The 25419-nt window shown below is 40.5% G+C and overlaps 1 protein-coding gene across 1 annotated transcript in view; it reads left to right on the top strand.

Annotated features, from left to right (window-relative positions):
* ATG5 (autophagy related 5) overlaps positions 1-24786 on the top strand; it is a 119688-nt gene extending 94902 nt beyond the window's left edge. The window contains exons 7-8 of the mRNA XM_004696229.2: positions 10621-10738; positions 24009-24786. Coding sequence (XP_004696286.1) covers positions 10621-10738; positions 24009-24145 — 255 coding nt within the window. The 3' untranslated portion in view covers positions 24146-24786. The remainder of the gene's footprint in view (positions 1-10620; positions 10739-24008) is intronic.
* Positions 24787-25419: the final 633 nt, after the last annotated feature.

The raw sequence follows: 25419 nt of genomic DNA, 5'->3' as shown, positions 1-25419 counted from the left end.
TTGTGGTTGTGTGTGTTCAGAAGCTAGTTGTGCTGTGAGGCCTCTTTTGAAAAGCATGTGATGGAACATTAGACATGTATGAATATATTAGGCATGCGACAGGAGCACAGCATGTGTCACTGTTGGTAAAGTCTGGTCTCATATCCTGTGTAAACTCCTTTGTGCCTCACAGTTATTCTGATGCTACGGTGCTTCAAAGGAAACTGGTGGTTAATAACTGTAATTTTTCATTCCCTCTGTGTTTGGCTGGGTTGTCTAGAGAAATTAAATCAGTGACACTCATATATGTATAAGAAAGAGCTTTATATCAAGAAATAATTTTATATCCAGAAGGCAGCCCAGCCCAGTCCAACAGAAGTCCATGGATCTGATGCTAGCCGAAGGCCAATGATGCAGATAGGTGAAGTGGGATGCAGGGAGCTTACAGCCCAGTGAGTACAGAGTCCACCCATCCAAGGTTGGTAGAAACATGGCAAGATGCCAACAGATTCCAGAATCGGTGGTCCCAGCCCCTGGAGGCAGACATCGAGACCCAGCAAGCTGAGAGGCGGGGCCAGGGGGAGAGTGAGACAATTTTCCCACTGTCTCTCTTGGCATCATCAGGCTGTGGCCTGATTGATAGGTTCTACACTTACACACAGCAAGGTGACATAACTCTTAACCGCCACACACTCTGTAATTTGTTCCGTAAAGACTAAATACTGTTATCTTTCTTCTTGAAAGGAAAGAATGAAAAGAACTTAGGGCCATTAAGGGCCTGTTGCTTAGGATGTTTTAGATATGCCATCTTATTTAAATTATCACAGGAATCATTCAAATGTAATTATTATCTGTTTTTCCTTTGTTTTTGTATTTTAGATCAGAAGCAAACTCCTAAAGGCTGCCCTAGGTACCCAGTAACTTGTAGAATTGGGATTCCAACTAAGCCTGTGTTAATACCACTATATTTGATGGTCCCATTGCAAGCCCCATTTTCTATGTGTGGCCTTCAGCCTGCTTTTCTCCCCTCTACTTACTTCTCACACAACCCACCCCTAACTATTAAATCCATACCAACTCATAGCAACCCTATCTAGGATTTTCCTATAGAGATCAGAAAAAGGTTTCTAAGACTGTAAATCTCAAATTCTACATCTTTATAGGAGCTGACAGCCTCATCTTTCACCTGGGGAGTGGCTAGTGGCTTTGGACCGCTGACCTTATGGTTAGCAACCTGATGCTTCTCCCACCGCACCATTGCCCGCCTACTTTACCCAGCACAGTGTCATCCTCCACAACCACCCTCTCCGGACAACATGTCCAAAAGAAGTGAGGCAGTGTCTCACTGACTTGCCTCTAAAGGAGCATCCTGGCTGTACTTCCTCCAAGACAGATTTGTGTGTTCTTTTGGCAGTGAAAAATAGATAACATCATGGTAAATGTAGCAAACATTATGCTCATTGAAGCAGTAGTTGAGATTACACAATGCATTGTATTGGGTAAATCTGCACATGACCTCTTTAAAGTGTTGGTAAATTTGAGGATTAGGGTGCGCCTGACCCAAGCCATGGTATTTTCAATTGCCTCATATGCGTGTGAGAGTTGGATGTTGAATAAAGAATGAAGAAGAATTGATGTATTTGAATTATGGTTAAGGCAAAGAATATTGAAAGTACCATGGACCCAAAGATTAGTATTTTGCACAATAATCATCATTTTTTATTGTGTATGAAAATGCAACACAAAATACAGTGTTGGTACTCAGTAACATTTTATTGAATGGCAAGTCACATATAACAGCCGTAACAGCACCTGACTGAGCATTTCCTTGTGCCAGGCATTATTCTAAGTACTTTACATGAATCACCATGTTGGTCTTCACAGGAGCACAATGAGGCATAGGCTATGAATCTGTTCATCTCACCAGGTGGTGTGCCCTGGAGCCCCACCGATCGAACTGTATTTAAACCAGGCTAATCAAGTCCCAAATCTAGGACATTACTCTCTCTGTTCTTATTTATCATTGTGCTTTCATAGAAATTATTCAAAACGTAAAGGATTCATTTCTGCAGTATCTGTTTGTGGCTATGAGATATCAAGGATGGAAGGTTCTAGAGTTGTTCCCACTATAACCGCTATTTTGTGTTTTGTTTTCAGGCGTCTTAAAGGACTTGATTGATGAGTTGTTGCTTGAGATTCCGATCCTTTTCTTTTTTTAAGATTTAAAAATAGTAATAATCACTTTTGCTTTGTTACAGTATTTTAAAAGATCTCAAATACTGTAAACATTCATTTTGTTGTAGGTCTTAATTGACTGTGTGCTGTGTTTTCCAGCCTGGGTTGGAGAAGCTTATAATCAGAAATACCTCAGGGGTCTCCACAGGAATCTTCAGTCCTCACCTTCTCCCAATCACCTCTTGTAAGAATCACCGCCAAACGGAGCCAGTGTTTTTGATGGAATTTTTTATGTTCTTCAGATGTGCTTCAGAGTAGGAAAAAACTTGGAAGATCGCTCCTCTGGATCAGTGCTTCTCATATGTCAACATGAGTTGTAATCACGGGGTCATTTTGGTAGAATGCAGGTTCTGATTCATGAGCTGGCTAGATAGAGGAAGTCCTTAAAGTGTGCGTTTCTAACAAGCTCCCAGGATGCCGAACGTACTCCTGGAACACTGAGCATACCCGGAACAGTGCTCTAGACCAATTGGGGTTTTTTGTTTGTTTGTTTTTAATCTGTTATTTTGAGATAATTGTAGATACATCTCATATGCTCTTGGCCCACTTTATATCTTTTTTGTGATGTATGAATTTGATCACCCATGTAGGAAAGGTACAAAACAGCGCCAGTACAAAGACCCGTGGACTACTTACTGTTTGTAGCCACAACCAGCTGTCTTTCTTTTCCCCACTCGTTCATTTGCTCTTCATTCCTATCTTGTTATCATCTCGGTAATGTTAGAGAAATGGAATCATGCCATATGCAGCCATTTGAGATTTACTTTTCCAATCAACCTAATCCCTTAAGAACCACTCAGTCATCACATGTATCGATAGTCTGATTTGCTGCACAGTATGACATGGTACTGATGTACCGCCTTTATTTCAGCCATTTCTTCCATTAAGATGGGCAGTCTTTTCTTTTATGGCTCATCTTTGAAGTCTTCCTGACCTTCCTTAAAACATGTTAGCCATTTAAGAAATCTTGTTTTACATGTGGCAACGGGTCCCATAAATGTGTTGCAAAGCTTCAATTCTTGGGAAAGATGTCCACTTCAGTTTTGTTAAAAATAGGATACTAGCCGTGGCCTCAAAGTCATCCCACTGCCATGGTCTCATATTTGTGAAGGGACCCTAAGCCATACTGGAACAAAGTATTACCGAGAGAACTCTGTCCACTGCTCACCGCAGCTTGTTTAAACACACTGTGTGGTCGGCACTGGGGCCCTGGTGGCAATCCTTTTGTACTCCCCTCATAGTTTGACCATTGATTATACCAAAGGATGAAACCAAAGGATGGTGTTGGAAGTAGCATGTATTTTACTCTATGCTAGGATTGCATCTTATTATCTTTGAAATTCTGTAGTGTAGATATCCCCACTTATATAAATAATTTTATTTCTGGATATTATCGCATTTCTACATTTCCCATTTAGCATATATTTTGGGGGATAGTTTTAGCCACGTTGCAGACCTATTAGTAAGTAAGGACTGCATGAAATAACCAACTTTGTGGAAAGGTTTTGGGGTTTTGTGGGTTTTTTTTTAATTATGTTGCTGAAATCCTTAGCTGTTTTCATGTGGGACTGTGGAGGAACCCTTGAGGTGGAGTGGTTACAAGTTGGGTTACTAACTATAAGGCCAACACTTTAAAATCACCAGCTGCTCCACAGGAGAAAGACAGGGCTCTCTGCTCCTGGAGAAGAGTCTTCAGTCTGAGAAACTCACAGTGCAGTTCTACCCTGCCCTGTTGCATTGCCGAGGCGACATCGACTCCGTGGCTACAGTGAGTTGATGGAAGGTAAAAGGAGCCCTGGGTAGACACAGGTATGACACCATGTTTATAATCGAGGAAATGGGGGTTCAGGGAAGTTAAGATGATTGTGCCCATGGTCACAGAGTAAATGGAAGTCCATCTGCCATCTGATTTCGCTCCGCTGTGGTGAATTAGTGATTGTGATAGTGATTACTGTGGAAGAAAAACGGGTAAAGGCAAGATACAGTCCCAGAAACTCACAGGGGAAGGGCAGGGGCAGTTCTACCCTGTCCTGTAAGTCACTAGGAGTCGGCATCGAGTCGAAGGAGGTGGGTTTAATAATGATTGTTCTATTGAATCAGCAGTTTGATTTTATCAACATTGATGTTAGTCATTTATTTCACTATAATGGAATACACTCTTATTTCCTAGATTAAATGTATTAATTGCCATGCCACATGACGGCTGTAAGACTTTAGAAGAATTTCAGTTTTAATACTCTGGACTTCACTGGAAATTTGAGATTCAGCTTGATGTTTTTACAGATTCGATTTTTCCACTTTTGCCATTGTATCTCCAGAGTCTGTCAACAGGGGAGGTTTTCCACTGTAAGAACAAGTTGCTGGTTCAGTTGTGAAGGTGCATGAATGAAGGCCAAGGAGTGAACAGTCAGCCCAGGGCACCCACATTTATACCCCATATGTGGCTAAATCTAGTAAATGTTATGCTGTTCCTGTTATAGTAGCTACGGACTTTCAGATTACCATTGAGGTTAGGAGCATGATTTCCTGTGTACTGAATTCAAGTTTACAGAATGTACACTCATGGAACTTTCTTTTAAATTCTAGTAATATTCAATAGGAAGATCGCTATTAAGTACTTCCTGGCATAACTCGGTCTTCTCAGCTGAGCGCCAGTATAGCCTAATGAGATTTCTTGACTCACTCTGGAAAATCCGAGTGACTCTGCCCTCCACGAGTGTCACCGCAGCAGATCAAGTCTGCGTGGAGGACTTCTGTCTTTAGAAAAGTCATTCCAAAATGGACAGTTTCCCAGAGTCTTTGTTGTAACTGGGGCACTTATTTGCTATTTTTGTAACATAGTAAATTTCAAAACAAGAATATTAAGTTCTTACAGGTACTCTGTAACAGATATTAAACAGAAATTGTTCATCTGGTTTTTTATTGGGACGTGAATTTCAACCTTTTGTCTCTTAAAATAAAGTTTGTTTTTTTTAAACCATTTTATTGGGGGCTCTTACAGCTCTTATAACATTCCATGCATCAATTGTATCAAGCATATTTGTACATATGTTGCCATCATCATTTCTAAAACATTTTCTACTTGAGCCCTTGGCATAAGCTCCTCTTTTTTTCCCCTCCCTCCCCCACCCTCCCACCCAAATGAATCCTTGATCAATTATATATTGTTATTTTTATTTCGTATCTTACACTGTTGTCTCCTTTCACCCACATTTCTGTTATTCATCCCCTTGGTAGGGGGAGCTATATATCCAACCTTGTGATGGGCTCCCCCCCTCCCCAATAAAGTTTTTATTGTATTAAGAAGCAGTACTTATGTTGATGAATGTTTTCTTGGTTATTATTCTACAGTGTTTAGGCACTCTGAGAATAATAATGCATGCTTGGGCTTTTCTCTCCCTAAGTCGTTATTAAAAGCTGCTGAAGTTTAGAACTTTTTAAGTACTGCCTGGCAATGGGAGAGTGGACACAAAAGAGTTACTGAAAAGTAATAGCCTGTTTTTTAGGAGTAGTAGGTAGGGGTAGAGGCGAATCTCTATTAATATGTTAACTATTTGGCCTTTCCTATTTAGCATATTGTTTTCAGGTAGTTTTAGTTACCTCAAAGGCCTATTAGAAAGGATGGAGAGCATGTCTTAAAAAGCATGAGATAACCCAACTTCTTGGAAAAGAGTTCTTTGATCCTGCTGAAATTCTTAGCTGTTTTTAGGTGGGACTGTGAGAGGCAAAATGAGCCCTGGAGGCCCCATTGTTAAGCACTAGGCTCCTAACCAAAAGGCCAGGAGTAGGGCGTACCCCCTTTTGTCAGGCTGTTGGTTTCTATAAAACTTACAGCCTTCGAAACCCCATGGGGCATTTCTGCTCTGCCTGGTGGGGCGCTGTGAGCTGGAATTGACTTGACAGCCTTGGCTTGGCATGTGAGTACATTTCTGTCTAAGTTGGGGTACAGTCCTGCCTGCCCCTCCTTGTCCACTGGCCCAGGCCCAGTTGTCGTGCATTACTCGGACAGCCCCCCACCAATCATCCTGAGCTCACCTCTCACGGAAGTCATTGTCCACGGTGCTGCTTTCCATTAGCCTCAGAAAAAGCCTCTTTCATCACGTCACTTCCTTTGCTAAAAAGTCTTAAAAGCCTCTTCATTGCCTAGAAGATAGAAAGCCCTAAGTGGGTGGCGGCACTGTGCCCACCTCCTCTGCTCTGTTTCTTTCCTGAACCCTCCTCACTTGTCTGCAGAGTTGATGATTAACTGTTCTCCGGTCTTCTTGGATAAAATACGGTATGTGCTTCTAAAATTGAGGGAGAGCATACTTTGAGGGAGTCCAGCTTTTGTAGTGAATTGAATTATATTAAAATATGTAAAATTATCAAAATTCTTAATCTCCTCCAGTTTTTTTTCACACTTGTCTTAGACGCTCAACTATATAATTGGAATATGCTTATTAAAGTGTTATGTACATTAATTTTTAGAAGTTACCGTTAGTGACTCTATAGTTGAAACCACATTCCTGAGAAATATGAAGCATTATTTGGTTCTTGCAAGTTTTTTATCGGCTTTCACTCCAGGAATCATAACAATAAGAAACTTAGCATCTTAATCTGACATGGCAGATTAGATAGACATAAGAGACAGATGGAAGACGCTTGTCCTTTTCTTTAACATTTTGTGACGCCTGTCCTGTGGTTGGTGCAGCTTTTCCTTGATCCCCACAGCACATATAAGGGGGACGGAATGCTCCATATTGCCGACAGAAAAACACGGGGTGTAAGATCATAGCTCTATTAGCTGAGAACACCGTCTTCACACCCAGCTGTTGGTGAGCCTCTGCCCTATAACATGCTGTGGGTCAAACCCCCTCTTCTTTGGGGTGGTCCTTTGTGCGTAGTTTAGGAAAAGAAACCTTAATTTAAAAGCACATGAACTGATGGAATTTTAAGCAATAAATTATACCATTGTGCTGGGAATGCTGGAGAAGATGCTGTGTGTACTCGTTTGAAAAGTTTCAAATTTGAAGTATCATTCCTTTCACCTAGATTCACTAATAATTTTCCCCCTTTATTTAATGTCTCTACAAACACAGAAACACACGGTTTTTAACCGTGTCAAAATTAGAATCAGACTTCATTGACACTGTGCCACAAAATACTTGAGTGCATATTTCTTTAAAAATAAAGATTGTCCTTTAATCGTACACTGCAGACATTTAACATTTCACAAGAATTAAAGGCAATAAAAGTAAATACTGTGGCACATACAGCCATTCAACCATTCAGTAATAGTAGTAATATAGATGAGTGGATGCACAGATATACAAGCTAAACGGGTGTGGGAAGGCAAATGGACCACACCTATAAATGGATATTTCTCCATATGTATTTTATAGGATGCAAATATCCAAGTATGTAATATATACTGGGGGCAAAGTTCAGAAAACTTCTTAGCCAGAACAAAATGAAGAAGGAATGAGTTACGTGGGAGGACATGAAGGTGAGTTGGTATGACATAGACCACAAAGACAGTAAATCTTTGGTGAGTAGCAACTGAGGTCTTAAAAACTTGTGAGTGGTCAGCTCAGGTATAACTATTGATCTTTTCACATCTTAATCAAAGATGGCTTACTCCAAAGAACTGATGGACCTCCATTTCTTTGAGTCCCTACTGCTGCCAGCCTCCCTGAAAGGAGGGTACACACCAGAAGGGTCATCGCAAAGTCGTTTTTTAAAATTTTAAAATCAGACTTACTGGTCTTATAGGAACTGGTGAAACCCTGGAGACTGTGGCTTCCAGCCACTCTTCACGCCTGGAATTCAGCTCACTCCTGTGGCTCAACTTCCCCCTAAATAGTAGCTAGACCTTAAGGGGAACTGGAAAAGGGCATCGTGCTTGTTCAAGCAGAGGGGCAGTGACAAAGAGGAAGGCTCTCGACAAGATGGAGTGGCACCGTGACTCAGCAGTGGGCTCAAACCTAATGCCAGTTGTGAGGATGGCACAGGACCAGGCATGTTGCGTTATGTTGACCATCGGGGTGCTCTGAGTGGGAACAACAACATAAGGTGGACAGTAATAACACCTGGGAGGAATGGCCTACTTAGAACAGGCATCACATAAGATCAAAAGGGCAGCATTTGCCTGGGGACAGTGCTGAGGGGGCCAGAGGGATAGGAAGGGACAGTGGAAACCGGAAGCACAGGGAGGGAGCATGGAAAGTGCTGTTGGGTTACAAGGACTGTAAACACTGCTGTGTCCTAGAAGTCTGGGCATGTTTTTTCTTCATTTTCATTTTACTCTTAAGATTTAAAAATGTTTGTTCTTAATTTTCCACAACCCAGTAATTTTTAAGTAAGATGCTATTCCATTTCCATATAATTTTTCCCCATTCTAATTTTATAGCTTCTTAGCAAAAACAATTTGTATTATGTCACTGTTTTTGCATTTATTGAAGCTTGTTTTGTGGCCCAGAATATGATCTATTTGGGAAAATGATCCACACATATTAACTTTCTTACAAATGTTGGTGCCCTTTCTTGTATGCTGCGCTGCTGTTGGTTGGTGAGGCAGTGGCACGAGTACCAAGTTTGACTTCCTCTGGCTACGCAAAGGCGGAGACCCCACTGCACACCAGCCTCCACTCTCCAGCCTTCACCTGTGTGACATTTACCTTCCCTCCCACAGAAGTCCACTTCTCTTCTGGGTTTGCTGATTCATTGCAGTGGCCACAGAGAACTCATAGACAAGAGTCATGATTATGGGGTTTATTAGGGATACTAACAGGTAACAAAACATGAGGGATGCAAAATGTTTTGTGTGCAACACCTCTCCGCAGGCATGTCTCTGATCCTTGGCCTCTTGGCCATGCAATCCCTTGGTCCCCTGCCTTGTGCTCTGGTGACTCTTTTCTGGACGATCACTGGGTTTTTTCTGTAATTCTGAGGTGGCTCACTTATATACCCAGTGGATTGGCAAAACTGATCGGTCTCCCAGTCTCGTCTATTAGTGTTCACACACCCTGTTCACACCAAATCATGTGGGTCTCTTACAGAGCATGTATAGAAGAGCCACTCCAGGTAATGTAACTTCACCACAGATGGAGCGTTCTACATGTCTGAGGTCACCGCGGTTGGTTTTTTTGTTGAGTAGGTTTTTTAATTGAGTTTTTTCCTAGTCCATTCCATTTATGAAAGCACTGTTAAGTCTGCTACTATGTAGAACTGTTATTAGTCTTTTCAATTCTGTTAGAATTTAACTCTGTCGTGGGTGTTTAGATATTCTTGCATCGTCTTGGTAGAGGCACACTTTAATCATATATAATGCCCATTGTCTCTTCTACTAAAATTTGACTTAAAACCTGTTTTATCCAAAATTAATATTATTACTCCTACTCTATTTTGGATACTGTTTGGTATACTGTTGTTTTCTTTTTTTCTCATCCTTGGGTTTTTAACTTCTTTATGGCTACGTGTCTAAGACTGTCTCCTGTAGGCTAGGCAGCGTATTGATGGGGCGTGGTTTTTCTCCATTCTGCCACTCTGTGTGTTGGTGAGTACATGGAGTCCATTTAGGTGCATACGGTGTGATTATCAGTAGATTTGGACTATTGCTTTCATTTCTATATGCTTTTCTATATGGTGTTGACCATTTGCTTCTCATGATTTTTGGTGCTGAGTTCTCTTTGCATATGGATTTTCTTATCAGTTGTTGCTTCTGTGTGTGTTGAATTTCCTTTATGTTGGTGAGTAGATTACTTATTTTGTGTGTGAGGAGGGTACCCTAACGTTTACATTCATCCTCTTAAAATCAAAGCAGTCTGTTAGATCTTGAAATGGCCTTTAATTCTCCTCTATATGGGAGTTTTATCACTACAATTTTTGTTCCCTCTCTGTTTGGGAGTTGTCATTGTTTACAGGTTAGTCTGGCAGACTGTCGGTTCACCTTCCCTCCAAATCTCTTCTTTTTCATTACTTTCAGCCCATTTCTTTTTGAACTGGTGTTTGAGCTAATTCTCCATCTTTTTGCCTGACGCGCAGGGTACAGGGTTGTCATCTGTCTGTTTCACGTGGTTGTGGGGGTCTTGGCTGTAAAGGGTGCCATGGTGTGTCTGATGACACTGCCTCCCCTGCTGCAGTCCTTTCCAGAATCTTTACTGCTAGGGCTTTTGATGCTTGTGCCATCTTTGAGACACCTAGGCCAGTTGTCTTTGGGCTGCATGTCCCACAACAGTCTGAATTTTCCTGACCGTTTCCTCATGAACAGCTTTGCATGAACTTATTGTTAGACATATTTTTGGACAATAAACCACATCTGTGGTGGTGTTTTTACTTCAGGAGACACCCAGTACCACTTTAACATTTCTAATCTGTTAATTTGCAATGATCAGCAACAAACACTTGATTGTTCATTTGTTTTCGTAGACCACTACTGAACGACCTTGCATTCAGAAGCTGTTTCGTCCTGTGGCTGCGGATGGACAGCTGCATACACTGGGAGACCTCCTCAGAGAAGTGTGTCCTTCTGCAGTTGCTCCTGAAGGTAATCGCCAACATGCAGCCTTTCTCTCAGTTTGGCTTTAAACCCTTTGCTGCCCAGTACATGAACGTATCCTAACATACTGCCGGGTTACTTCAGAAAGATTAAAAGGGAAAATCTTTTGAAGCAAAATATTTACTATTGAAGTTATATTTTATACGTGATTTACATTAATAAAATTCAGAGTTGGGTCTCTTTGGCAAAATACACCATTTTAAACGTGTTGTCTTACCAATTACAACTCTGGTGCCATTGGTCTCTCATTTCGAAATGCTATTATGGCAAACAATCACACATTCACCTTCTAAATCAATGAATCAGTCTCAAGCTCCAGAGTTTAACTTTGAGACATGATCTGAAAATTCTTTGAAGCATAAACTTTTTTTCATTTTAATGAAGTTTTATTTATCAACTTCTTTTCGTTAGGTTTTCAGAATGTGCTCTGTTACATGTTTTTTAGTTGTTTTTTTTTTTAAGTAGAAAGTATGCTTGTAGTTCTAAAATTCAGAATAATTTTTTGATCCAGGGAACAGCTTTCTCTCTCTCTCTCTCTCTCTTTGAATACTTGGTAGTATTTTAAAAAACACTGAAAATGCTTTTATCAATTTGTTGTTAGCTACTGTCCAATCAACCTCCGAACTCATAGTGATCCTATCCCTAGTGCAGTGAACTATTGCGCATCCCAGGAGCGGTTGTGGATAGGACTGTTGTTGGCTGGTATTCAGGAGTCGATTGCTCGCCCTTGATCTCTAGTTCATCGTAGTCTGTAAGCGCCACTAAAGCCTGTTGAGCGTCCTAACAACATGCATGCCACGATGGACAGTTGGTTACATGTTAACTTTGTATTTGACACCTTTAGAGATTTCAGAAACTTTGCAATTAATTTAGTTCAGTCTCTGCCTTTTTCAGCTATTTTGTTAGGGTTTCTGTGGTGTCCAACAGCAGAACGAGGTTACAGTTCAGGTCTGCAGCTCCTGGCTCCTTGGTGTTTCCACATCATTGTGGCTACCATTTGTTCTCGTCTTCTATTTTAGCCTTTTAATTCAGTTTGAGGTAGCATTTTCAAGTGCTTGCTGTATTCTGTGATTTCATGTTCTTTTATAGTATTTCCTGGTAATGACTCTAGAGACCCTGGCCTATACTGTTTTTATTCTGCTTGCTTTGTGATTTTAGTGTTCATTCCTATATATAATTCTGGTCATTGCTTTTGTTGGATTTGGTAAAACAGTGATTATGTGTGACCATCAAGCTTGGAAATAAAAAGCATCCTTGCACACTCTGAAATGACACCCTTTGGCTGACTTAGTGCACCTTCGTCCTCTCTTCTGGTTTCTGCACCCATATCACAATACATAGGCGATTAACCTGGCCCTGGCGCGAGAGTGGCTTCTTACTTGGTTGAAGAATATCTGTTCTCTGAAATTTGCATAACCTGTGCTACATGCACGCTTATTCTGGAGAGTCCTTACTGTGTGTGCCTTCCTGTGTCTTTTTTTTTTTTAGTGGAGGTTGGGAGGAAAAGCCAAGGTTTTCTTTGAAATGGGCTTTTATAATTTTCTTGTGATTTTATAAGTGACATATTTTTTTTTGTTAGTGGATTTTCACAAATAATTGCACTATGCATAGAAGAAATTCAGAATGTAAAATTATAAAGAAATAGTTTTGTTGTTCTGTTTTTATCTTTGTTGAATGACCGATTACCAGCTATTCAGAGATACTGATTACCGGCTCTTCAGAGATATTTTTCTGATGCACAGAAGAAATAAATGTCTGCTGACAGCTCCTTGTAAACCGATATTGTAACTGATAATCCATCAGAATGTGGTTTGAGTCCTATGTCTCTGGTGTTGGTGCTTTTCCAGATAGTAACTTTGGAAAGGCCCAGAGTATTCCTTTTAGTAAAGAAGGAATAAGCACTGTTCCCCTGAGGTTAGTTATCATCATCAACTACTTATTAGGATATATTAATAGTACAGGCTGTTTGAGCCAAAAGCCCCAAAGAGGTCCAAAAGTAAGCTGCAGCAGGTAGTCCTGCTAGGCAAAGTTTTTCCTTGAGAGAGACCGAACAAAAGATCATATATTTAAAAAATAAAAATAAAATCACATATTTATTTAACGTTTCTGCTATTCTTAAGTTAGCTCTGGAAGGTGCACGTGTCACTTTGCTGACATACTTTGAACCTGATAGATGTGGGACTGAGTCACTTGGCTATTGTGGGAGCTTCTCCTTTTCTGCCTCTCCCCCAGCCCCTGTGCTCTTCACTGTTCCCGGGTCTTGTTGCCTGTGAGTCTTAGGGAGAAGCCACAGAGCTTCACTCACAGTGGGGATTCCCAGAAGATCTTCAGATGTCTCCTATATGAAAGCAGGGCATAGATGTCCTATGATCATGTTTGGACAGAAATACATTCTGTTAGGTTCTGTTTTAAGTGGGTAAATATATTCTTTTTCTAATGTTTATCATTGTGCTCTAAAAATCTGAATGTCTATGGTTCATTGTATTTACCTTATTCAGTTGACTCGCCCTCTACTTCTTTGTTTTGTCCTAACACATGGGCAGCATTCACTCATCCGGGTGCTGTTGGATCTGTTAATGCCTATAGACATTTATCTTTCCTAAAAAAAAAAAAATAACACATTTATTATTTTAATTCTCCATAAGTAAAGATGATGAAACATTGGACCATCAGAATATACTTGTGATTTCCCCTCTTTGGCTATTGTTCTTTATTTTAATCTCAATAAGTTAAATTAGTTAGCTTGATTATGTTAGTTCACCATTAATACTGAAAACCAGAATTCCCTTAAAGTTATCAAACATATAGGCAATTTAAAACATATCTCTTCACTAAAACAAGTCCTATGGGACCTCAGTCTGGCAATATGTACACTGTATTAAGTAAAACCATTCTGAATTCTATGATTCACATTGGACAAATATGAACAAGCCCCATTCCACCCATTAGACTAACTGGTCATTGTATGAGAGCAGATGGAAAACAATTGAGCGTCTATGTTTTCAACGTTTATTTCAGCTTTACTCTTCTTTCCTCTATTGAGACTAAGGCTAATTTGTAATTGTTATCACATATTTTTATCTTACTGCCAGGAGGCCTGGGATCATTTATTAGAGTGGCATTTTATAGTTACTTAATATAATTTTTATAATTATAGCGGATTAAATATTGGGAGTTTTTCATTAAAAGCTTGGCTGATGTACTCAATAAGAAATGACCAGCATTAACATGGACATATTTTGAAAACCTTGTTAAACTGTTAAAGAGCCAAGGCTGTAGAATTGTTGCTGGCAGAAAGAGCAAAATATATAAGATTGGGAAAAAAATAGTGCATGAAAAGAGCTACATGGTATATATTAGCTGTGATATTATATATTCATTAAGACACATACTGCTAAGTAGTGTAGATCCGGAAGAAGTTAATGTAAGTATTCTTAAATGGGTTCGTATCTCTCTGACAAACAGCACTCTCCTTCTGTTTGTGATCAGAGGATGAAAGCTCTGGAAGCTTGTATACGTACAGTTTTACGGCTACATCGTGTAGTGTGCTCTTAAGATTGAGATCTCATTCCCCAGGAAGCATTTCTGTCTAAGATTAATTGCCCTTTTAAATCAGCGTTTGATGTATTCCTTTAGCTATATCCTGACTTGGTTTAACCCTCTTTGACCTGACCTCACTGACTATTACTGCTGCGGCTGACTCAGACTCCTTCAGCCTGATGGATGCACTTCAGATTTCAGCCTGTGGTTTTTCATGTCAATGGATTCAATTACTTGGTATTTTGCTAATGAACGTATCAGAGGTTAAAGAATTTGTCAGCCAAACAAAATTGTTCAGACTTGTGGTAATCAAAAGCTCATCTCTCGTTCTTTAAAACTTTACCAGAAATATTAAATCTGTTTCAGAAGTATTAGCTCCAGCATCACATATTCCAAGGTTGTGAATCATGTTTTCTACCGAATTATATAATATACATGTGAAGCCATGCAGCTAAATACATGCATGGACTTACATTTATTCCATGTTCCATCAAGCTGATATTTTGTGAATTTTCCTTAAATATATATACACCATCCATTTCTTTAGCCTCTTTTTAAATTGAAACAGGTTCCTTGTATTTACTTACTAAGAGTAATTGGGAAAACTCAGACATATCTTCCTAGATCTCAGGTAACCTGTTTTTACAGGCTTTTAGGTTCTAGTCCTTCTTGAAAATTGGCTAAGGAATGAGGAGGACTGAAATGCAGATGTTGAAGAGCCATTGGGAATAGAACATACTCATTGACGTACTCATCACAAACTGATGAATTGTCCTCAAACTGTGTCATATTTTAAAATGTATGACACAAAAGATTTAGAAGGACTTTATTTTTCATTCAAAAGCTTTTCATGGCTTCTCTCATGGATGTTTTCTTTGCTTTGTTTTTTAATTAAGAACTTTCCCTAAGTCTATTAGATAATTTAAGCATAGTACAGTAGGGCTCATTTGACTGCTATATGATGTGTTACACCAAATATTTCAATTAGGGCACTATCCTAAATGGGTTTATAGCACTTAAAAAAATTTTTTTCCCCAGTGTAAAACATTCATTTAGCTTATGATCTTTGAGTTTTGTCTTTGTTTGACGCATATATAAAAGTCGTGTGCCGTGCTGCGTGGAGATAGAGCTGAGCAGTCCAGGGAACATACGACATGAAGCCGAACTCCTCTCCGCCCTTTGCATACAAATCACATAATTGAATCCATGCTTTTCCTATATCTTTTTGGTATATCTTGAACTAGGAAAACTATTTAGTCCCATGACTTTGTATGCAGGAAGAGAATTTTCAAGAGGCCGTACTTTTTATTACTTAACTCCATGGTTCTTTTTAAGTCAGTTTTCTGTCCTGAGCTTAGGTTATTGCAGGTTTTTGGCTTTCTTCTGGTTTTTGGTTTTTGGTTTTAATGCCTACTATGTTTGAGGCTTCTGCTGGGCGCTGTACCAGGTGCTTTGGCTATCCCATCAGGTCATCCGTGTTCCCCTGGTGACTGGAATTCTCGCTCCACCTGTCAGAAACTCAGTTATGGGTGAATTAGGCGCCCACGATCATCTGGACTCTGATTAGAAATATTTTGCAAGTTAGTCATAAAGTACCTCATGGATTAGAACTAGAAATCATCTGCTTATCTTTATTTAGATCATTGGTTCACAGACTGTAGTTTTAGAGTTATCCCCCAAACCGCGTGCTCCCAAGTCAGCAAGCCCGTGTCCACCCCACCTTCACCTGGCTTCCATTTTGGGTTTCTGTGTAAAATCTGGGTTGAACCCAAGTGATTATAAGACTTATTTGAGGAGATATTTTAAAAAGAAACTTTCTTGGATCATTCAGAATGGCCATGAAGGGGACAAATTTGGGAATTAGTTTTTAGTATCTCATTATTTCTGATGGTCAGCAACATTTGCAAGCCACAGATTAATGAAAGTGAGAAAACCAAATAAAATCAGCTGACTTATAGCAACCCACTAGGACACAGTAGAAATATCCCATATTGTGTCCATGGTTGCTGCATTCCCAGAAGCAGCCTGCCACTTGGTTCTCTTGGGAAGCAGTTGGTGGGTCTGTCAATTGTGACTCAGCAACCCCGTGACCAATGATGGAGTCCAGTCCTGTACTAGCCTCACGATTGTTCTCATATCTGAACCCTTACTGCAGTCACTGGGTCAGTCCATCTAGGCCACGGCTTGCCCTTTTTTTGCTCTCCCTGTTCTTTACTAAGCATGATGTCCTCCTCCAGGGACTCTTCTGTCCCGACAACATGTCCAGAGGACGTGAGATAAAGTCTAGCTATCTTTGCCACTAATGAGCATTCTGGCTGCCCTTCAGCCAGGACAGGTTTATGTGTTCTTTTGGCAGTCCATGGTACTTTTAATATTCTGGGCCAGTACCGTAATTCAGATGCATCAATTCTTCTTAGGTATCTGTTATTCAGTGTCCAATTTTCACACGTGTCTGAGGCCATTGAAAATTCCATGGCTTAGATCAGGCACACCTGAGTCTTCAAAGTAGTCCCCTTTCTTTTCAGCACTTTAAAGCAGTAGATTTACCCAGTGCATTGCATTGTTTGGTCTTTTGACTACTGCTTTCATGAGCATTGATTGTGGATCCATGCAAGACGAACTCCTGGACAACGTCAGCCTTTTTCTACATCTGTCATGATGTTACTCATTGGTACAGTTGTGAAGGTAAGGGCTTTCCATTGAGTTATCATCCCTACTGAAGGCTGCAATCCTTGATCTTGAGCAGGAGCTTCAGGTCCTGCTCTCTTTCAGCAAGCAAGGTTCTGTCATCTGCAAAAGTTATTGATAAGCCTTCCTCCAATGTTGATGCTGCATTCTTTTTCATATAATCCAGCTTCTTTGCTGATTTTCTCAGCATTCAGATTGAATAAATATTGTGAGAGGATCTAACCCTGACACACAGCTACTTCTTGATCCATGCACAGTTTCTGCATAAGCACAGTGAAGTGGTTTCGAATTCCCATTCTTCTCAGGGCGGTCCATAATTTGTTTTGCGCCTCACAGTTGGAATGCTTTTGCACAGTCAGTAAAACACAAGTACAGATCCGTCTGATATCAGCAATGATATCCTTTGTTCCACGTCCTTTTCTGAATCTGGCCTAACCCTCTGGCAGCTCCCTGTCAATGTACTGCTGCAAACATTGTGTGATCTTCAGCAAAATTTTACTTGCATTTGATATCAATAATATTTTTTTTTGCAAGAACAAGTTTCTATTCCCAACTCCCTTTGTTTGTTTTTTTTTGTTTGTTTTTGTCTTGTCTTGTTTTGTTTTATATCAGTAATATTTTTGAGCATTTTGTTGGCTCACCTCTCTTTGAAATGGGTACAGATATGAATCTATTCCAGTCATTTGGCCAAGTAACTTATCTTCCAAATTCCCTGGCCTAGACTAGTAAGTGGTTCCAGTGCTTCATCAGCTTTTTGAAAGATTCCCGTTGGTATTCCAAAAATTCCTGGTGACTTGTTTTTGACTAAAGCTTTCTGTGAGTCCAGCTCTGACTTCTTCCTTCAGCACCATTGCTTCTTGCTCATCTACTCTCTCCTCAAATGGTGGAATGTCAGCCAATTCTTTTCGGTATACAGTGACTGTGTAGTTTTTCCATCTTTTGATGCGTCCTACATCATTCAATATTTTGCCCATAGGATCGTTCAGTATTGTAGCTTAAGGCTTGAATTTTTCTTGGTTCTTTCAGTTTAAGATAATGTTGTGTGTGTGTTTTTCTTTTTGATTTTCTAACTCTAGGTCTTTACACATTTCCTTTTATTCTGTTCTCAAGCTGCCATTTGAAATGTTCTATTTAGCTCTTTGACGTCATCGTTTCTTCCACTTGCCTTAGCTACTCTATGATTAAGAGCAAATTTCAGAGTTGCTTCTGACATGCACTTTGATCTTTTCTTTCTTGGTTGTCTTTTTAGTGACCCTCTGCTTTCTTCATGAACGATGGTCTTGATGTCCTCCCACAGCTCATCGGTCTTCCGTCATTCGTGATCAGTGTGGAAAGTCTGTTCTTGAGATGCTCTCAAAGTTCGGGTCGGATAGATTCAAGGTCGTATTTTGGCTCTGGTGGACTTGTTTTAATTTTCGTCAGCTTCAGCCTGGACTCACATGTGAGCAGATGGGGTGGTCTGTTCCACAGCCTCTGGCCTGGTTTTAGCTGCTGCTACAAGCGTCTCTTTAATCTTTTCACAGACGTAGTAAGTACAGCACCACTGGGACATAATATAAAAGAAAGGCCTTCGAGCCAAGAGACAGACCTACCCAGAGTCATCCATGACCTGAATTCAAATTCCAGTTACTTGACTCCTAATTCCTCGTTCAGGAGCACTTTATAAACGGTCAGGTTGCCCTGATGGCACTATGGGTTAGGCTTTGGAGTGCCAACCTCAACGTCAGTGATTCAGGCCCACCACTATCGGCTCCCTGGGAGAAATATGTTCATTTCTGCTCCTTTAAAGATGTATAGTCTCAGTTGGTATGGAATTACTTCTTAATATAAAGTTCTTTCTTGTACATTAAAAATATATATACATACTTACAATCACACAAAGTTACTGTCTTGAAACCCTGCATAGGGTTAGAACGAGCCAGAGTGGACTCAGTGACAGCAGCTCAGTGTGGTCGTGTAAACGACCAAGGCAGAGTTGTCCCTTCTTTGGTTACTGAGTATAGTTGCACCAACTGTACATATGTATTAGACATCATGTTTATATCAAGTATATGCAAGGGGACTTAAGAAAATTTGTAGAAAAAAATGAAATTAGAAGATAATGGAAATTTTCCACAAATTTTTTGAAGCCCCCTCATATTTATGTATAAACAAGTTGCCATCGTTCTCCCGTTGCAGTTTGTGCATGTGGACTTGCTTGACATTTCTTTTGTGTTTTGTTTTTGTCTCTCAGTAATTTCTGTCATTCTGATCATACAACCAAAATTTTTCTGAATACACTTTTCCTGAAATGAACCACAACTCCAAAATTATTTATCTTGCTTCCTAATACTTGAATTTATAAGAAAGATAAATGTAAGAAATTGTTTTATTGTGATGATCTCTATATTGAAATAGGCTCCCTTGAGATTTAACATTTAATTCAGAGTGAATTAAATTCTTTACCCAAAGAAAGTATAGGACTCTCACATTTACTTCTGGCCTTTCATGTCACTCACCAACCTGGATTGTTATGAATGACTATCCTTCGAGTTATAAGATAAATTTTCCGTAATAATTTTGACATAAAAACCTACAGTGCGGACATTCTACAAAATAATTATATGTGCTCTTCAAAATTGCTGAGATTAAGAAATAAAAAGAAAGCCTTTGATACTGTGCTAGACTAGAAGAGAGTAGAGAGGCCAAATTTGGGTGTAGTGTGTGATTTGGCACCAGCTTCTAGACTTGAGAAATAAGTGTGACTGAGACAGTGGATCACATTTTGAATATGGATTACCTAACAGTATTAGAAAAATTAAATTTCTTGATTGTCTTTCTTTTTTTTTTTAACAGCACTGTGGTTATGTGGGAAAATAGGCTGTGAAGTATTTCAGGGGTAAAGAGACTGCAGCTTTACTCTCACCTGATTGGGAAAACACCCACAGAATGCTGAAGGGGCAAGTGTAGGAGCAGTGAACAATGATAGCAAATCCCAATGGACCCCAAACAATGCCCTATATAAATGAAGTTCATATAGAACTAGCTTGCTTGGTTACTGCCTCAAATGTGTACCTACTTTAAAGCATTAAAGTTAACATTTAAGAAAATCTGAGTGGGTGAGTTGTGGGGTAACATATTTCTCCTGAGTCATTTTCTGTGTAATGACATATTTCTTGTTCCCAAATATTAAATTCTAGATTTCCTTTTTGAGACAGGTTTACCAAAAACATGGTTTACTTTAGCAATATCATCAATATTTCCTTTTATTGTTAGAAAAAAAAAGTCTACTAAGGTTTCACTGTTCCCTTTTGTTAGTTTTGATATGACTAAACTGTCCAGTCGTACTTTGTTGTTATTTATGGCAGCGTGAATTAAGGTGATGGCTGGTAACTTTTTGGCTTCTCTGGAGCCATTGTTTGTTTGTTTGTTTTAAATGTAATAGCTATGTAGCAAGAGCCTTTTATGTAGCCACGCTAAGACATTACTCTTGACAATATGTTGGATCAGTAAGGAAATTGTCCGATCTAGGAGAACATTTACTGATGTATTGTTATGTGTCAGGCAGCAGTGTAGGCCCAAGGGATGTGGTGGCAAATAAGCGAGAAGCCTTCATGAATGGTCCATTCCCAGGGAGCTGCTGCTCCATTCCAGGAATCTGTCGGATTCCTGTCGTGCTGCTGGGGGAAGTCAGGAAACTACTGATGTAAACGCTGGCAAAGTTAGAGAGAACACAACGGTTCTCAACCTGTGGGTTGCAACCCCGTTGGGGGTCGAACGACTGTTTCACAGGGGCCACCTGATTCATAACAGTAGCAAAATTACAGTTGCAAAGTAGCAACGAAAATCATTTTATGTTTGGGGGTCACCACAACACGAGGAATTGTATGAAAGGGTTGGGGCATGAGGATGGTTGAGAACCAGTGTTCTAGACTATCGGTGGGAAATCTCTTTTTCTGCCAAGGGACACTTGGAGATTTATAACACCATTCTCAGGCCATGCTGGCCACACATTTAATACGCTCACCTCAGTGTGGGGCTGGAATGTTTCTCAGTGAGGCATGCGATGCTAGCTGGTCATGATGAGCCCAACACCCCCTACACCTCCCCACGACTCCTTCCAGAGTCTCTTCCTCAGTCTTTTATGCTGAGATGTACAGTGGCCCCACCTACTGAACCAGAGTCTTTGATTCCTGTTCTGGCCTCCGGCCCTGTGATTTATGGGTGTCTTGCAGAAAGGGTTGAAATGGTGCCTGTGTTCTCCAACTCTCCTTTCCATGACCCTGTGCATCAGTGTCCTGTTGTTTTGCCTCCACGTGCAAGTATGGCTGTCGGCACAGGATCCTGGGTATGGACTGGTGAGCTGGCCCTTCTAGTCTGTGACAGCATAACCCAAAGGCAGCTTCGGCTGAAGGAAAACTAGCAGATCAGGAACTTTTACTCTTTACCACTGCTCTTTCATTTTTTGACTCAGTGCTAAGTAGGAGGTAGATTCTGAGAATGTTAAAATATTTCAAAGAACTACAATGAGAATATGAAGAGAACTGTACCGGAAATGTTTTCAAATGTTCTAAGAAAGGTTAATACAGCAAAATCTTGGCAATCTGGCACTTACAGAGAATTAATCATTCTGGATAACTGAAATTTATTAATTTGAATATCAACATTTTCAACTCCTCTCAAAGTATTAATACTATGCTTTCTACAGTATTCTGTGCACACCTTAATATTTTACTTATATAGCCATGTGCTGCTTCTTATGCTTTGCTTTACTGCACATTGTAGATAATGTGGGGTTTGTTTTTTTTGTTGTTTCAACAAATTGAAGATTTCAGGCACCCTTGTGTGATCAGGTCCATCAACACAGAGTCACATTTTGATAATCCTCACAATATTTCAAATGTTTCCACGATGTTACTGCACACTCAGAAAACCAACAAACCAAAAAATAAAAATAACAAGCACTGCCGTTCCCCAACTTGTGCACACAGCGACTAGAACAGCTCCATAGGGTCTCCCAAACGCTCTCTCTATACAAGAGCAGCTTCACCTCTCACGCTTGTCCCATCAGCCTTCTTAGATTCTAAAAACCCCAAACCCTGTCACTGTCATTCAGTCGTTTCCGGCTCATAGCAACCCTGTGGGTCAGAGTAGAACTGTCCCTGCAAGTTTCTGAGACTGTCACTCTATAGAAGTAGAAAGCCTCATCGTTCTCCCACGGAGCGGCTGGTAGTTTCGAACTGCTGACCTTGTGTTTAGCAGCCCAGCTCAGAACCATGGCACCCCTATGATAATGTAAACATGACTTTTATATGCGCTGGGAAAAAAATGCACTTCTGAGACTCAATATTTTTAAGTTTGGTTTTTGTTTGTTTTTGTTTTTTAACTTGATTGCAAGTTGGACTAAGCCAGTATCTCCAAGGTATGCCTGCGCATGCTTTTATTGTTATTAAACCCCATCCTGTAACACCATGGCCACGGCTGTGTAAAAAGGTTGGAATAGATGCAACAAAGAATGGCTGGGAAGCAATGAGAGTTTGAGGTGCTAACAGTTTCCAAGATTTTTAAAACGATGGCACATTGGTTCCGGGATTTGTTTGGGAATCTTTATTTTGTTAGGTTTAGGATTTGGTTAGGTTTGGTATGTTTTTTTGATTTTTACAAAATTTCAGTTTTCTTTAATGAAAAAAAAATCTGAATTTATCAACTTTACATACCTGGTTTTAGGGTTTTGCTTACTCACAGTTCATTTACTCTCAGTGGATTGTCTTCCCAAGACCCTACTGCCTCTACCGGGAAATTGGAACATTTGTAAAGGATCTCTTGGTTTTAGGTTTTAAAGTGCCAGCCAAGCTGTCTCACCGTGAGTCAGTGCCCGTTTGCGGCCCCTCGAAAGCCCTGCGCAGAGAGGAGAATGCTGCGCTCGTTCCTTGGGCACTTTCACAAAGGCCGGTTCTTTCTGTCGTCTTTGTTCCAATGGCAGTGAGTTCGTTTGTTTTGGTTCTGAGGGGTTGTTTTGGTTTGGTTTTTGTCCCCAGGAAGCTGCAATGTTTAAGCATTGTATTTTGAAGAAACTGTAAAAGACACAAGCCATCACCTCAAAAGAGCAACTAAAAGATTCTTAGTGGTTCTATGAGGGGACTTCAAAAAGCCCATGGAAAAATGGAATGGGAAGATAATGGAACTTTTTCCACAAATTTTTTGAGGCCTCCACATACCTTGTTTGTTCCTAGTAGATGAGTTTGGTTTTGCCTTTTCCCCTGCAATTATCAGTAGTGTTTCTGGTTACTTTAAAGGGTTTCAGTGTATCGTCGTCCCCAAGCCAGGAAAAACACAGAGCTAATTTGGAATAAAATTTGAATTTGAAAGAGAAGTGTGACTTGCAGCACTCTTCATAAGAGAATAGGTGTCACAAATCAATGAGGTTTCATAACCCTCCAACAGGAACCCCGAGTCAGATGCTGCGTGCCTTCTGATGAACCAACTCTGTTGCCTCTCTTCCCAGTGACTCTGAGGCATTTCTTACACACTAGCTACTGCACCAACCGTAAAGCTCTCGTCTCTTTGCTTTAACTAAGTCTCTCCAAACACTGACCGGGTTTCATGATTCTTTCTAGTCTCCTTTCTCTTTTCTGTTGTCAAATGTGTGCCGACCCACTTACTACCGTTCTTAATGTGCAGATAAAAAACTTTAGTGGGCACCAGGGGCTGTTTGCTCTGCTGAAGTTTCATTAACGTCAGTCTTAGGTGAGCATAGTAATTAAGAAAGAATGAAGGTTTTCACATACAGCAACAGAGCTTCTATCGGAATTCGTTGTAATCTTCAGGTTTCTGTTTGGGAGGCACACAGTGCAGCGTCTGAACATTCTCCGTGACCACGACGCCAGGGCAGGAGATAGACAGGGCTGACCCTCCCCCTTAACTTAAGGGCTCTGAGCAAGCCTCAATCCACCTACAAGTCTCAAAAGACAGCAGGCTGGGTTTGGTTGGGTTTTCTCCCTCAGTTCTTTGCGCTCCGACTGATCGTTGTTGGATTTCTCTCTTGGATTAGATGGGGAAAAGAAGAACCAAGTCATGATTCATGGAATTGAGCCGATGCTGGAAACCCCTCTGCAGTGGCTGAGTGAACACCTGAGCTACCCGGACAATTTCCTTCATATCAGTATCATCCCACAGCCAACAGATTGAAGGGTCCGCCGTTTGCCTGCAGGGATTCACCCGGAATCGGGATTGATCAGAGCATGTCACCTCTCTGCTTCACTCAGATTGGGTGGAGGCCCGCAGACCAGAAACACTGCACTGCAAGCCCAATCGGAGAAAGATTCCATGTCAGATAAGGGCAGGGCGGCTGGGCTGGTCTGACTTCCATCACCCCTGCTTTCCTCCACTGCCGTCATTAAGCCTCAGCTGCGGCATGGAAGGCCTCACACAGGACTACTGCAAGTCTTCTCTTTGCTTGTAAGATACTATGAAGCTGAAACCTTGGGTCTAGGAAGAAAACGGAAATATGTGCCAGTCCATTTGTATTTCTGATTAATAAACAGGGGTGTTTCCTGAGGCGGCCATGGTTGAACTTTTAGCTCAAGGGAGTGGAAACATTGGTTGAAATTTCAAAAGAATTAGCAAGAACACAAAAGAGAAATTCTGCAATCGATAACTTGCAGGAATTTTTTTGTAAAAGATTAAATGACAGTAAGCCCATCTTTCCTTAATGAAAATTTCCTATGTTTACAGTCTGTCTATTGGTATGCAAACAATCTTGTAACTTTGATAATGCACAGTGAGATTTTTAAATAAAGCCTCTGAATATGTTTTGTCATTTAACAACATACATTTTTGTCACTTTCTGACTCACATACAGTAAGTAGATCACTCTTTTCCCACTGCGTATTGCTGATCCGACTGGTGTATCCCAGCACCAGTTGGCTTAGGGCATAGAATACCCTGTCTCGGCGTTATCATAGTTTCTTGCTGACGATTCTTGAATCTGTGTTCTTTACGTGCTACAGGCATGATGTTAGTTTTTCTTCATTGTTTTGTTTACCACTATACCACTGTCAAATCATAGTATGTTTAAGTGTCTGTAAGGTAATTTGGGGAGGAAAATTGTTCCTTTCCAAGTTCATATTTTGTATTGTTTCCACAACTCATATCACGTGGTCCCTGGCCAGCCGGGCTTCATAAAGTGAAATGACTACTTATCCCCCGGCTGCGGTAGAGTTTCTGTAACTTTACCAAAAGGGTTCAGATGTTACTGGAGTTCTCATTCAGTGCCAGGGGATCTTTGCTGCACTTCATTACCAAGCTGCTGGGGTTCTACCAGCCAAACGTGTTCATGTTACAGTGTGTTCCATGTGCGCTCATCTGCCGTCCATGTTGAATCTTGGCCCATTTGAGTATGCTAAAAACTTAACCGTGTCAGACAAAACTGGTCTTAGATTTCATAGTGAAACCGAATGTCT

This window comes from Echinops telfairi, unplaced genomic scaffold (genome assembly GCF_000313985.2).
Source record: "Echinops telfairi isolate 266 unplaced genomic scaffold, ASM31398v2 ScPeMD7_3533;HRSCAF=4204_0, whole genome shotgun sequence".
NCBI lineage: Eukaryota > Metazoa > Chordata > Mammalia > Afrosoricida > Tenrecidae > Echinops > Echinops telfairi.
Note: the sequence above shows the minus strand (reverse complement) of the source record. Positions and strands in the feature narration are given on the sequence as shown.